The 15,775-nt window shown below is 44.5% G+C and overlaps 1 protein-coding gene across 17 annotated transcripts in view; it reads right to left on the bottom strand.

Moving 5' to 3' along the window:
• Positions 1-15,775, bottom strand: part of ndst2a (N-deacetylase/N-sulfotransferase (heparan glucosaminyl) 2a) — a 287,537-nt gene that overhangs the window by 14,643 nt on the left and 257,119 nt on the right. For all 17 annotated transcript variants that reach the window (XR_011340167.1, XM_069885376.1, XM_069885368.1 and 14 more), the window contains 2 exons: positions 14,118-14,246; positions 1,904-2,086 (listed from right to left, as the gene is read on the bottom strand). Coding sequence is in view for 16 of the 17 variants with exons in the window: in XM_069885376.1 (XP_069741477.1) it covers positions 1,904-2,086; positions 14,118-14,246 (312 nt within the window). In the remaining variant the exon portion in view is untranslated. The remainder of the gene's footprint in view (positions 1-1,903; positions 2,087-14,117; positions 14,247-15,775) is intronic.

Consider the following 15,775-nt stretch of genomic DNA (forward strand, 5'->3'; position numbering starts at 1 on the left):
CACTGGGTGGATTTAAAGTGGAGGTTGATAGGCTCATGGGCATTAAGGGTATCAAAGGTTACGGGAGAAGGCGGATTGAGATGGAGGGGCGGCACAGTTAGCACAGTGGATGGGGCAATGCTGTTACAGTGCCATCGTCCCAGGTACGAATCCCACGCTGTCTGCAAAGAGTTTGTACGTTCTCCCTGCATCTGTGTGGGTTTCCTCCCACCCTGAAGGAGTTGTAGGTCAATCAGGTGTAATTGAGTGACACGGGCTCATGGACTGAAAGTGCCTGCTACCGTGCTGTATGTCTAAATTTTTTTTAAATTAAATTTAAAAGTATATCAGCCATGATTCTAATAACCATAACATTCCTTATGGTGGCCACTTTCAGGGAGCCGGGCCTAGCACCACACCCCCCCAGGATCTCCTTCGATGCCCCTAAGAATCCTGCCACTTTCTTCTTGCATATGACCTCCCACAGCACAACACTGGTTGAAACAGGAATTGCTGACAACACAAGGAGAAGCAGAACCTAGTCGCAACCCTCCAGGGCCTTGAACTGTCCAAGAATGGGACAGGCTCCTATTTACCCCGTCAAAGCCAGACACAACATTGTTCCCCTTCCTCAAAACCCTTCCATCTCCTGGAACATCAGCCTGTCCTGTCCATCCTTGCATCTGAGATCCCTTCCCCCCTCCCCCCCCCCCCACTCTCTGGCAACATTCTCATAAAATATAGTAAATCCCCTTATTTCCAGCATCTACAGAGATGGCAGATGCTGGATATGCAAGTTTTGTGGTTGCTTGAGATTCACTCTTACGATGCCCAACTAATGGACCAGCATTAAGAACACACAGTTTAAAAGAGAAAAGATGTGCCAAATTTGAAAAAAAATCAGTATCAGTCCTTAATTATGTAATGTTCACTTTAATCAGGTAACTTACAAAATTTATATTCAAACCCCGGATGGCGCTGTAACAATGTTGTGCTAACTGTTCCCCCATCATAATTAACCCCCTCCCCCAAGTTTACAGATAAAGCTTAAATATTCTTAATAACATACGAATAAAGACTCTTACTAACCAGGGATAAGAAGACACCCCAACGGCGAGAGGCATCAACCAGCTCTTCATCCTGGGCTAACCCTAACCCTATTACTGTTTCACACAACTTTATTCAAATAGCTGCTACGAGCAAAGCCTGAACAAGGCACTCCCTCCGCTGGCTGAATATTTGCTCCCCTTGTCACCCAAGGTTGATCTGTTACTTCAGAGAACATTTACAATTTTAAACTTTTATTTAAATTTTCAGTTATTCTTAAAAATTATTTGATTCTCCGTTGCTGTTTGCTTGAATTCCAGAAAAGAGTCGTTTTACTGTACGGACACTCAATCCCATTCACTTGGGGGACTTTTAGTTCGGGTTTCAAGATTATTGGCTGAATCCTTCGTGTTATTAGAAGCAGAAACCACAGTGCTGGAGGAACTTAGTGGGTCAAGCAGCATCAATGGGAGAAATAGTGGAGCGCTGGGGCTCTGAGCTGAAACAGTGATTGTTCTTTTTCTTGGTCCTCCAGCAGGAAGATCTTGCCCCAGATTCCAGTCTCTGTGTTATTAGCCCAGGGGCAAACTTCCATACAACATCCCAACAGCAGCTTGAATAAAAGAACCAATTAAATTCTTGCTCCTGGTATTGAAGTTCATGGAGACTTAAAAAAGAGAATGAACAAAATCTATTCCCCAGCTGAGATTTTTCAAAAGTGGAAAAAATGTCTAAATCACATTAATTCCTCATTGTGTACATAAAGGTGGCTCAATATAGTGGCCTTCTCAAGATAAAGGGAGACAAAAAGGCAACGGGATGTTGGTTTGAACAGAAGCCAGTGATGGGTTGACGGGGAGCTTCAAGTTCTTCTTACCTGCCACAAGGGGTCCTTCTCCTCTGGGAACAGCTCGAAGTACTTGGCTGCCAGTCGCACAGGCGGCAACGTCTGCAGCTTCAGGTTTGTCCAGCACTGCACAAACTTCACCAGGCTCTCGAAGGTGTACAGGCCCAGCCGGTCGTTGCCGTAGTTGGACAGGTGGGTCATGAAGATACTGATCTGCAAGGCAAACGGAAGCAGGAGATGAGCCCACCCACGTTGCTGGTGGAACATGTGTGCATGTGCGTCTCCGTGTGTCCGAGTTTGTTTGAGATTGTGTGTGTGCGTGCATGTGTGAACGTGTGCGTGAGCATGAGAGACTGAGCATGAGCGTGAATGCACGTGCGTTAGTGCCTGCTTGAGAGCGCTGTGTACATGGGTGCCATGGTTCAACTGCTTGTACATGTACAGTCACATGATAATACATAACACATTCACAATCTCCCTGAATATACATTGGCATAAATTTGAAGATGAAGATTGCCATCCCCCCCTCTCTGTACCAACCACAACAAACGTCTTTGCTTGTTGCATCGATCACAGCTGGCAAGGATGCTTCCCCAAACTATTTCAACGTGCAAGGCATCAACACTGACATCACGTTTCTTGAAATAGTCCCAACTTCCAGCATGGAGCCCAGGAGGAAGGTTCTTGCCAAAGGGTTGGGCCTGACCTGTGACCAGCTGAGCAGACAGTGATGGAGGAGGACAAATTCTTCGTTCCTTCGTGAGTTGTCCTCCTGCGGACCACCTTGAAATGATTTATACTAGCATGAACGGGACGTGCATTTATATAGCACCCTTGACCTGATACTGAGGCACACAAAGCAATAATAATGATAGTGACCAAAACATTGGTGAAAGTAGGCTGTCAGAGGAGGCTGAAGGGTTCAAGGAATTCCAGCGTTTGGGGCTGAGGCAGTGTGAGCAAGCAGCCCAACATAGAAGGATCCAGAGAGAGGGGAGGCTGAAGGAGCCATACAAATTGAGAAGAATTGTTCAGCAAAGTGCCTCACAGCTTCAGTGACCCAGTTAAATCTCAGCATCTGGTGCTGTCTGTGTGGAGTTTGCATGTTCTCCCTGAGTCCATGTGGGTTTCCCACGAATGCTCTGGTTTCACATCCACTGCAAGGACAAGCAGACAGGTAGTTAATTGTCCCTCATGTGAAGGCGTGCAGGGGGGTGGGGGTGAACAGAGATTGATAGGATCTTGATGAGCCAGGGCATTTAGACATTCAGCACACTAACAAGCCCTTTTGGCCCGCGAGCCCGTGCTGCCCAATAACACCCAAATGACCTGCAACCCCCTTACAGATTGAAGGGTGGGAGGAAATTGGAGCCCCCGGAAAAAACCCACACAGACAGGGGGAGAACATACAAACTCCTTAAAGACACCGTGGTATTTGAATCCTTGTCCCGATCACCAGGTCCTTGGGGCGTAGGTGTTACATCAGAGTGTCCTTCTCCTAGATGGATAGCCTAACAAGCCCCATCTGCCCAGGTTTGAAATCAGAGTTTTCCTTCCCTTAGGCTGGCTACCAACCAAGACTTACGAGCCCAGCCCACCCATCTAGTTATACCACTCAGTTGCGCCGTGATGTAGTAAACTCAGTGAAAACATGGGACACCGACAAGAAGGTGTTGCCACAGACGCAGTGATGTAGGAGAGGCCATTTGCAGTGACCTCCTGCCTGGCGAGCCAGACTGGCCACGCGGCGAACACTATATTGAGAAAGGAGAGGCGATGAATTACGGTTCCCTGGGTGAGCAGGACATTAGGCCCAGACCTCACCCGCACCCTATTCCTGGTCGTAAGCACAAGCACATTCCACCTTTGCACTGCAGTTCAAATCACATGGGAGTAGACCCTGCTGTTGCCGAGACAAAACCCACGGGGAGAACTGGATAATTCCCAACAATCCAAACACAGCACGTATCACAAAGCACCTCGGGGTATGGATGAACTCCTCCATTCCTCGCTTTCTTGCAACACGTTATCCAATACAAAGCAATTCTTGTGTTTAGATCACTACATGGCCTTGTCCTCACGTAGATCCCCAATTTTCTGCAACCACACAACCTTCCAAGATCTGCATTTCGCTCTTAATTTGGCCTTTCATGCATTAAGACATCCTTCAGTTACACAAGGCCTTAGTGGGATCGCACTTGCAGTGCACTGCAAATCCCCTTATTTACCGAAGGATCAAAATGCTTTGGGAAGCAATTCTGATGTTAGACTAGTTCCCTAGAAAGGACAGATTCTCCTGTGAGTAAGGGTTGGAAAGGTTAGTTTGTATCTGTTGGAATTTAGAAAGGTAAAGGTTCCATTACTGTCACGTTATACTACATTTAGAATGTAATATACATGAAATTCTTTAACTTTGTCTACCGTAAGGCAAACAGAGTCACCACTTTGTCCAGCGCCCCTCACAATAGGAGACTTCATTGAAGGGTAAATCCTCCTTCAATATCATAAGAAAACATGAGACTCAAAATCCCGAGGCACCTTGACACAGGATGGATGTGTAAAAAATGTTCTGTTTTTGGAGGATATATATTACATTGGTCACCGTTTAAGAATAAGGGTTAGTTACAACATTGAGATAGATCTTTCCTTCTGCTGTGGGAGCAGAGGCTTTGAATATTTTTGAAGCACAGAGACACACCATATTCAGCAGATGTATTTGGTCAAATGGTTGGTCTGATCTTGGATTGGGCTTCATTCTCCTTTCTGTTCCCTTTGATTCACCCACGCTTGGAACCAATCACATTTCCAGCTTTGGAATATGCAAATCTGTAGCTCTCGGAAGCACACAATTCCAGAGATTCAGCAAGAGGAAACTCCTCGAATTCTGTAAACACGGTGTCGAGCTCAAGGCACTCATGCACAAGGCCCCTCCTCACAGCATCAGCCTACCTCATGCCCACTCAGAGGCTTGACTTTTACCAGAGTTGTACCAGCAAGCTGGAGCTGTCTGTGGGTTTTTGCAGAAACTTTGCTGTGCACAATCACCACCTCAGGGTTGTATGTGATGTCATGTATGTTCTCTGACAATAAATGAAGAATCTGAAGTGAATATCAAATTTGACCATGACTATTCAAAATGGACACAAGGCAGGAGTTACGGAAGGAAGAAAATTGGTCCAAACTCTAGCTCCTCACGAGTGCTTCCAGATGTACCCCTTGTAGGAACACCCCTACACCAATAGTCCAGTGTCTTCTTGACTCATTTATGCTTCCACACAACCATTCAGGCTTAAGTCTACCCTGCGGAGGATACTCAGGCCATCAAGCTGGTGCTTGCTCTGTCAGAGGATAATCCATGTCCGGTCCCCACCCCCCCCCCACCCTGACACATTTTATCTTTCAACATTTGTTCTGGAAGCTATCTGTATTCCCCCCCCCCCCCCCCCCCCCCCACATCATGGGGCCTCCATGTCATTGCAATCACGAAAAGGCCAGGCAGTGGCTATACTACTTGAGGAATTTGAGGAGATTTGGCATGTCACCAAAGGCTTGCGAATTTCTACAAGGTGGAGAGCACTCTGATTGGTTGCATCACTGTCTGGCATGGAGGTGCCAATGCCCAGGACAGGTAAAGGCCACAGAGAGTTGTGAACTCAGTCAGCACCACCATGGGCATTAGCCTTCATTCCACTGAGGGCATCTACAAGTGGTGGTGTCTCAAGAAGCAACCTCTAACCTCAAGGACCTTCACCACCCAGGCCATGCCCTCTTCACATTGGGAAGGAGGTGAAGACGAACACTTAACAGTACAAAAGCAGCTTCTTCCCCTCTGCCATTAGATTTGAATGGACAATGAGCCACAGTCACTGCCTCTTCTTGCATTAATTAATTTATTTTTTAAAAAGTAATTTAAAGCCATATTTTCACCTGTAATTCTGCTGCAACAAACGTTGAGACATGTTCATTACAATAAATTCTGATTCTATTAAAGAACCGTAAAGGTTCAGTCCCTGAGTATATTCAAGGCAGATTGGTAGATTTTTTAGACACTTAAGGGAACCACAGTACTGTTCCGACAAGGGTTAAACCTGGAAACAGTAGTGAAGGCTGGGTTAGTGCAGGAAAGTGAAGCATAAATTGTCAGCCCTGATCTCTGGTGCAGTAGGCACATTCCTGATGCCTCACTGTAAAGGATAAAGGCCCTCCCAATATCTTGCAATACCAATCTTCAGTACATGATGAAAGGCATTGAATGACCTGGTAATTAGAATTAGGGGTTTACGATAACAGAGGAAGAGAGTCAGTGTCAAAAAATGAATTGGCAAACACTGTTATCAATATTTGTAAATTAAAACTAGATTATACACCTTTCCACTGTGCATAATCCTTTTAGTTGTAAAAATGTAATCAACCAGCAGGGAACTGAAGCTTAATTATGATTTATTTAAAAGTAAAAGTGGAGTTAAATAAGTGATGCTTAATTGGCATTAATTGGCTTAATCGAACAGAAACAGGCCTTTCAGCCCATTGTGTCCATACTAACCCTTTTCGTCAATTAGGGGCTTATCTAGGGTGTGGCAAACATGACATGTGACTGGAGAGCCACTTGAAGGCCGCCCCTTCCTGCCACCAACTCGGGCAGACAAGGAACCAACGCCTGCTTCTTCCATGCTCAGTACACTCATCCTTCTTCGTCCTGCATTCACTCTCAATTATACAACGCCAAGTACAATATGGCAGCCACTAAGGCCAGCTCTCACGAGACCTCTTTGTCACCGTGTATTTTGATGCGTTGGACACCCCTGCCATAGACGCTATTTTGTGTAGATACACCCCTGAAATCAAGTTTATTGTCAACTGATTGTACAAGTCCAACCCAATGTAACGGCGTTCTCTGGTCCTTGGTGCAAGACATGCAGACACAGAACCAGATGTAACTCACAATCAGACAAACAACACATATCTGCAGGACAGGCATTTCATCTATACCAATAAATAAATAAGTATTGCTTCATGAATATGAGAGTCTCAGATGGATAGTGCGAGCAGTTTATTTTCCCATCCATCTGCATTTGTTTGCAGCAGGACCATCTCCTGAACATTTGGGGTCAACATCAACCATTCTTTTTCTCCCACTGATGCTCAACCTGCAGAAGATTGTTTTTGCTCCTTTGATGCCTTGCCTATTTCCTTCAACATCCCCAATCTTTGTTGAGCTCTGGTCTTTATTCCCCAGAGTGTCGGAGAATTAGATGTACAAAATTATGAGGGGTATAGATAAGGTGAATAGAAGCAGGCTTTTTCCACTGAAAGAACAATCAGTAAAGGTGGAGTGATATAATGTGGGAGTTCCCAAGAGACAGGAACTGAAACACAGGGATGACACACCAGTCTCGGGCCGGATTCAATGAAACCACTAAAGGAGATGAGTTTGGATGGGACAGGAATGAGGGGACATGGGTTAAGGGTGAAATGTTTAAGGAGTTGATTAGAGGTAATTTCTTAAGAACTGCCTGTGGAGGAGATGGATGTGGGATTGATTTCAACATTTAAGAGAGGTTTAGATAGGTACATGAATGGGAGAGATATGGAAGGCGATGGTCCTGGTGCCGGTCAATGGATCTAGGTGGAATAGTTCAGCAAAGACTAGATGGGCTGAAGGGCCTCCGAGCTGTAGGTTTTTGTGGTTCTAAGTGACTTCAGCAACTCTTTGAATCAATTCCTCAGGATCTTCGACTTCCACCAAGAGATTTGGTTCCAATGTCCACTGCAGTTTTAGAAGACATGCAGATCTGGAGTAGCTCCAGTACTGGGCAGGTAGGAGAGACAAGGCTGGGCAGGAGGAGGTTGCGGGTGTTCTGAGATCACAGGCTGTGGGAAGTGGTAAAGCCCTTGTAATCAAGGTGTCGTAGGGTTTAGCAGGTGCACGTGCACACTGGGATGGAGGGAAATATTGCATGATAATTGTGTGTGTGTGTGTGTGTGTGTGTGTGTGTGTACACGTACATACACATACATATACAAACACATACAAGAGGAGAAAGTATTCTGAAAAAGAGTGAGCTCCCAGCAGTCCGTTCATGGAGTTAGCATCACAGTTCCAACTCCACCCTTGGCTGAGGTTGGCTTAATTCCAAGGTCAGGCATTGGAATGCAATGTTTGGACAGTGCCTTTTGCCACACAGGACATGCAAACAAGGTGCAACATTTGATACGATCAGCTCAAGCCTTTCCTATCTTGCTCATTTTGTTTGGTTTAGAGCTCAGAGAGACGTCTTTATGTTGGGAAGAATTGCGTACTGTCAATGCTAGAGACCCTCAATGAACAAATCTCAATTCAATTTAATTCTCTCATTGTTGCAAAGAGTAGTTCGCAAAGTTGTTTACCTTTCATTGGAGAGAAATCTGACCTTTTCACAGGACTGATTTCAAACAAATCTGTTAAACATTGACTCACTGCAAACTCCAGTGGAGCATGTTAGCTCTAGAACTGAACAAAAGCAACTATCCCATTGACCTGACTGAAAGGGAGGAAACTAACTCCATTCAATAGTATAATCTACTTTACTGAATCAACCTGGGCTTAGCTCAAGAGTGGGCAGATCACAGACTCCTTCCCCGAGTTCACTGGGTTGTTCCTTAGACAGGGATCCCCCTTCAGAGGATAGGGAAGATCAGCTGCATTCTGCATTCTCACTGAACAGTGAACAGGGTGACACTGGGGTTTCATAGGGCTAACCTTTCCACTCACTGATCTCACACCAAGCTTATTCATAACTCGACTGGCAAAGGCCCCAGAGGGGACAGCTCCCATCCTTGCACAACAAATATCTCGGATCCAGACAAAGCACCCAGGTTCACTCACCACTTCCACTAGTGTTGGAGTAAATACTGGGGAGAAACAAATTCAGAGATGCAAGGAAAAGTATGATTACCTGGGGAAAAGGACAACACAGACACAAAAGGCCAAATTATTTCCTTTTGTGTTGTAGAACTTTACAATACGATAACCTACACCTCAAAATGGAAAACTTACAATACTGAAATTAACTAGTTATTAGTAGATGGCATTTATTACCAGAAATGCTGGAGGAACTCAGAACCATCTTGCAGTCTCCGTAAGAGGTAAAGATGAATTAATGATGTTTGGCTCTGTGCCCTTGAAGAAAAGTCAGGCCCAAAATGTCAATTATATATATCTTTACCTCCTATGGACTCTGCAAGACTGAGTTTCTCCAGCATTTCTGCATTTTACTACACTCACAGCGTCTGCAGACTTTCGCGTGGAAGAACAGAGGGAACTTGGGGCCCAAATCCATGGATCTCTCAAGGTTGGTTAAGAAGATTGCTGGGCTTCATTTATAGGGGGATTGAGTTCACGAGTTTTGAGGTCATGTTGCTGCTCTATAAATCTCTGGTGAGACCACACTTAAAATATTGTGTTCCATTCTGGTCGCCTCATTACAGGAAGAGTGTGGAAATATGGAGAGAGTGCAGAAGAGATTTACCGGGATGTTGCCTGGATTGGAAAATAAATTTAATGAGGCAAAGTTCTCTTTGGAGTGTAGAAGGATGAGAGATGACTTAAAAGGTCTACAAGTAGAGAGCCAACATCTTTTTCCCAGGGTGAGTATAACAAACAGCAGAGGACATCTTTAAAGTGAAGGGAGCCATCATACACACAGATATACAGCACGGTAACAGGCCATTTTGGCCCACAAGTCTGTGCCACCCAATTTACACCCCATTACCCTACACCCCTGGTACATTTTGAACGGCGGGAGGAAACCAGATTCCCCCAGGGGAAACCCACACAGTCATGGGGTTATGAGGGAGGGAGGGTTTCATTTTATGGGTAGCACCACATCGTGGGCTGAAGGGCCTGTACTATGCTGTAATGTTTTATGTTCTACGACACAATACTCTCGGGCTGGATTCAATAAAACCACTTCTACTGAAGGAGGTGAAGGGGAGGGCACAAACCTAGCCACCCTCTCGAGTGTGGACACAAGACTCAAGCTGGGAGGTAAACAGTAATTAAGATTTGCACATGTCGATCGCACCACTCAAACAACACATCAAGTGATCTTTCTGCACTTGCGATTCTTCACCCATGACATCTTTGCATACTGTTGATACGGCAGCCCATTCTGAACTGAAATTCAAGTCAATACAAAAGTAAAATCAAGGAATGAAAAGTGTTTGCCAGAACAGATATAATAGTTATGTTCTTATTATTTGGATTGTGATAGCAACTGGGGAAGAAATCCAGGAGTTTGATCCAATGATCGAGATAAATTTTATCACAGCAAATGAGAACTTCAATTCAAGAAGGTAAATAACTCGGGAACAAAAAACTAATCTCGGAAACATGACTGAATCTATGGGATCTTCATCAACCTTCAAGCTGTTCACCATTGTTGCTTGGAGAAGGACATTTGCCATCCATTCAATGTTTGCACTTTACACCAGTAACATGATTTGCCTTCTGAAATAGGCCAGCAAACTGCTGAGTTCAAGGACAGTCAGGGATCAGGATTAAATGCTAGTGATTTCTTCAATCACAAGATGAATAAAAAAATTCAACAGTCCATCGCACTTCACCATGCCAAACAGAAGCTCACAGGTAATTCATTTGAATACTACCGAGAAAAGGTGGCTGCCACTTGTCGAATGTAAAACGTTCAAATTCCATTCCAAGTGGTCTGTGATATTAGACGCTAAGTATGATCAAAGCTGTTCCTGGTATACTTTTGGTCACAAGGAACTATTAGGGAAAGGGGATCAGGAGGAAATGGAGAGCTGACGTGGAAGATTGACCATGACTTTGTGGAATATTAAGGCAGGTTATGGGTCAGGTGACCCAATCCCTGCCCAAAATACATAACTGACCAATCAAAAATCTAGGATAACTCATGACCTAGCTACCATAAACTAATCTTTGTTTCATGATTTAATAAGACGTACCTTTTAATTGGATTGTCAGATCCACCTTTGAATAAGGACATGACGCACTTTTTTGACTGTTTACATATGGCCATTCCACCAACCAGCATTCAATTCCACAAGTATAGACATGTTCAGCCTCACATGATCAACATACCCCGAAACTCCTTCAAATACAGTAAACCAATTTGGGAATTGGTAGATGCTGGATAAGTGAATTTTCCAGTTGCTTGAGATTGCGTATTGCATAGACAGCCAACCAGCAACAAGGCGAGCTGATTTTAAACGTGTTTTTTTTTTTCACTTTTTCCCATTACTTTTTTGCAAGTTGCTTGAATTCTGGATAACAGGGGCTTTACTTTATATGAATGGCAACATAAGCACTCCAACTCAGACATCACTGAGAAACTGGCAACTCACGATGCACAAAGCCCTCTTCTCTACCGAACCTGCACTTTAAATGGCTGCTTAAGTTGAGGTGTAATTTCTGATCTTTACAGCACTTGGGTTAACATGAGTTGTTTTAAATGTGCTAAATAAAATAAAATAAACTCCCCTCCACTTCTAACTGAGTGGGAAACATCAGGGCATGGGTGTTATTCAAGCAGGCTCCTTTGTCCTGATGTTTCACCCAGGCAAGAGGAAAGCATTCCATCGCTTCTTGACTGGTCCTTTGTAAGGAGTGGGCTGCCAAGGATGAAGCAGCCTCTGACCTATTCATGCCACCCATGTGTTTAGGTGTCTGGGCCAGCTAAGCTTCTAGTCGATGGTGACAGTCAGGATGTGATGGTTGAAAACATTAATACTGTGTTTAGCATGAGGGATTGTCCATTGACCCACAAACACCAATAAGTCGTAGCTTGGTGAATGGAAGTTGTGGGAGAGATGAGGGACAGTGAGGGTATTGCTCCACAGTAGCATTAACTGAACTATCTAACTTATTACGATGCACTTGCCCAATCTCTCAGCAAACAGTTAATAACATGCAGCTAAAAGAATCACTCAAACGAATCTACTGTCAAATGATTTGAATGGAGAAAAAAAGCCCATGAAAGGAAGTTGAGGAGCTTCTCCCTCCGCAACAAAGAGTCAAGGAGAGAGAGAACAGTCACACACCAATTCAATTTCCATTAACCACAGAAACATTGTCACTGGGTTTGACTGACAGTTCAATTACCCAATCAGATTGTGAGAGAAATCAACACCACACTCAGAACACTGCCCAAGTCCATGCTGACCATCAAATTCCATTTTTACGTTTCACATTTATCCTCCCCACGTCCCATCATCTATATCTTATCATTTTTTTTGCCACAGTCCGTTGAAAGTCCAGTTTCAACGTTCGATTCCCAGAAAGGACGCAAAGTTCTGACGATCCAAACAACTGATGATTTTTTTCTTTAATCTGCAGATCTTTTTATCAAAATTTTACTCTACATTTGCATTCACTGACAGAAAAAAGACTTCTTACTTCAAGCAGCTATTCAGCTGCCAGCGCAGAGTGGGCTCCTTATTCTCAGTCAAACTTCAGGATGTTTTAAAGAGATGGAATGTTCCAAGCTGGTCTATTTTTAAAATTGTTATGTCTTTAAATGAACAAAACCATTATTGAAGCCAACAGGCACCAAGTTAACATAAACCAGCCAATACAGCTGAAGATACTGGAGTGGCATGAGAACTGAAATCTGCTCGTGTTCATGGCACAACACGACGTGTACCATTGAGCATGCATGGGCAAGGGATGGCATATTTAAGACAAGATTGGTTGTATTTTTTTACAGAGTTGGGGAATTAAGGGATATGGGGAAAAGGTAGGTACGTGGAGATGAGCCATAATCAGATCAGCCATGATCACATTGAATGGTGGAGCAGGAATCGATGGGCTGAATGGCCTACTCCTATTTTTTATGCAAAATGTGAAGGATATAACATTATGAGAGCCACAGACAGGGAAGATAACCAATCTGCTTCCCTTGGTAGGGGTGTCTAAAACTGGAGCGCATTGGATTAAGGCAAGAGAGGAGGTGTAAAGGGGATATGAGGGGGGTACATATTCCCCCCCCCCCCACACACACAGATTAGTTGGTATCTAGATACAGCTGCGAAAGGAGGCATCTGGACAGGCACTCCTTTAAGCAGGGAACAGATGGATACAACATGAGTGCAGGCAGATGTGAGCACCGTGGATAGGAATGAACAAGGGTCAGCAGCGGTGCAGTGGGCCAAAGGGCCTGGTGTTCCTCTCTAACTCACCCAGCTAACAACAGTTTTTCTCCCAGCCCCCAAGGGGCTCCGACTGCACTGAACAAAGACCATTATGTGGAGTTTGTAGTTTGTGTAGAGTAATAGAGTGGGGATTTTCAAACGAGGTGATGGTTTTGGGTTGTGTGTCAGGTATCACTTTACCTCGTAGAGTTGAGCACAGGGATGGAGCATAACTGTGTTCTCCAGCTAATTTGGGGTTAAGGGTCAAAAAGTAGCCACATCACACGTCAATGAATGGAAAAGGAGGCAATGTTGGAGTCCATTTAAATGCAAAAGAGGTCCAGTCTCGAACAGAGCCACGCAGGCTGATGCTGTGCTGTGGTATTGAAGGAGGATTGCATTGGTGGAGCTGCTTTCTCTCAGATGAAATATTCAACCCAAGAAGGTTTTGTTCTCTCAGGAGGACAGGAAGATCCAATGGTGCTATCTTGGAGAAGAGCTAGGAAACGTTCTTCAACATCCCGGCCAGCGTCGTCTCCCACCACCCCACCCCTCCCCTCACCATGTCAGCCCCATGACCTCACCATCCTGCCACCCCATCTCCCATTTTAATCAGAGATAACACAAAACCATCTAAAAAAAAGTTTCAAAACATTGAAGAAAATCAAATTATAAAACAATTGACTCACTTAAATTTATAAAAACTTGATTTTTCAGAAAATTCTGTTTGTTAAAGAAGCAAGAGGCTGCTTGTTCAGTGGATGCTGGTGATTGCTTGAGAGGGTTTGCGAGAGATTTAACAACTTGGGGTTAGGGGTTAAATAAGAATCAAGGGGCATCCTGCGCTTCTACACTGCGCTGGATGCGCTGAAGGGGACCCAGTGAGCAATCAGTGGTGATACACATAACCAGTGGTCAGTGTGCATCAGCCGAACATCTCTGGGAGATGGCTGACTCAAACGGGCAGCCTTGTTTCCAAAGTTACTCCTTACAAACCTTTCACTGTCTTTGGAGGTTTTGCAAGGAATGAGTAGGGTGTCAAATGTATTCACCAATAAACCAGGGTTACAATGAATTTTAAAATCACACTCACTGGATTGAGCAGTACTGTAAGGAAGAGCTCTCCACCCTGAATACTTTTATCCAGTTCCTTGGATCCTCCAGGATATTCATTGTAAAAGATAGTATGCGTGAACAGCCCACAGGTTTGGCGAGGCAGAACCTGCAGAATTGCAAGAAGAAGAGAGATTTGTTGGGGGATTGTAAAAGCAATGTTCCTGCACACAGATCTGTCATTCAAGGCAACATTAAACTTCTAACACACATCCAGGGTCCAGAGTCCAGGGATCCGGAGCAGTTTTAAAGTGGTGGGATGCATGGAGTTATTGATCATTGCTTTACTGGTCCCTGTTTGTACTTTGGGATCGATCACAAATACATCAAAGAGCAAGTTAATGTGAAACAATTCAGACATCTTCTAACATGGAAGAATTAAAGGTGCAAGAGAATTACCTCTGAAATGTTAAAAGACCAAAATTAGATACCCTGAGATACTCTTGGCAGATACTTCACTTGTACTACTGAAAGATCTCCATCTTGAAACATTAACTCGATTTCTCTTCCTGTTGATACTTCCTGACATGATGTGTTTCCCATATGTTCTTTATTACTTGATCTCCTGCTCCCTGTATATTGATAATGATGAAACCACTGACTTTTAAACATGCTTTGAATTCAGACTGTGGGAGCAAGGGTAAATCCAAAAGTTGCACTTAAAAGCAATCAGATGTTCTTAAATGGAAAATATTCATGGGGATATGGAGAGAGGCTGGGAAATTAGAGTTATGTATGATCAATACAGACTCAATAAAATATGACACCTTTCAATGGACACACCACTTAGAACCTGTACACAGTACAATTGTGATTTGCTGTACCTCAGGAAACATAAGGTTATATCACAGCGGCAGACCAGCGAGAGGCTCAGGGGCTGAGGGACCCACACAGGCTGCGGGCGACACACGACTGGGGACCCGCGTGGGCTGCTGGAGACTGGCTCACGGGAACCAGGCATCGAAATCAGGATTCGAGAGGGCGCTGAGGGCAAGAAGGGCCTCGGGCACTGAAGGCTTCCTGATTGCATCGGAGGTTTGGATCTGGAGCCCAACGAATCGAACACGAGTCTGTACGGCTGCAGAGGCTATGGGAGCACGAGAGGCCAATCCACGAACACTCAGTGACACTGAAGGGACTCTCTTTTGCTTCTCTTTTTCTTGTACTGGGCAATACTAACGGGAACTCTTGATCTGTCTTACGACAGGCAGAAGGCAACTTTATGTCATATTGCACCTTCTGTGCTGTTACATATCACAGGAATCCACTGAGACTGCACTGATCACTGCAAGACCACCTGATGGATTCTGATTTCTCCCTGGCACATCTCCTCCACAGGTGCTGCCTGAACCACCCAGTTCCTCCAGCATGTTGCTTTCTTCTCCAGACACTTGCATCTTTGGATAAACTCTAACCCCTGCTCTTTGGCAAAAACCTTTGTGTTGCCTCTGCATCCTTCTGTAATTACCTTTAATAAAACTATCAGCCCGGTTATTTTGCGGGCTCTGCTCACTCTTCATTAAAGGTGCAATTTTAGCCAATGCGCAGATCCAATCAGAACCTTCCTGTGGAGGCACGAGAGGCTGCAGACGCTGGAATCCAAAGTGAAAGACAAACCGCTGGAAGAACGCAGTGGGA

Source organism: Narcine bancroftii, chromosome 6 (assembly GCF_036971445.1).
Source record: "Narcine bancroftii isolate sNarBan1 chromosome 6, sNarBan1.hap1, whole genome shotgun sequence".
In the NCBI taxonomy this organism is placed as follows: domain Eukaryota; kingdom Metazoa; phylum Chordata; class Chondrichthyes; order Torpediniformes; family Narcinidae; genus Narcine; species Narcine bancroftii.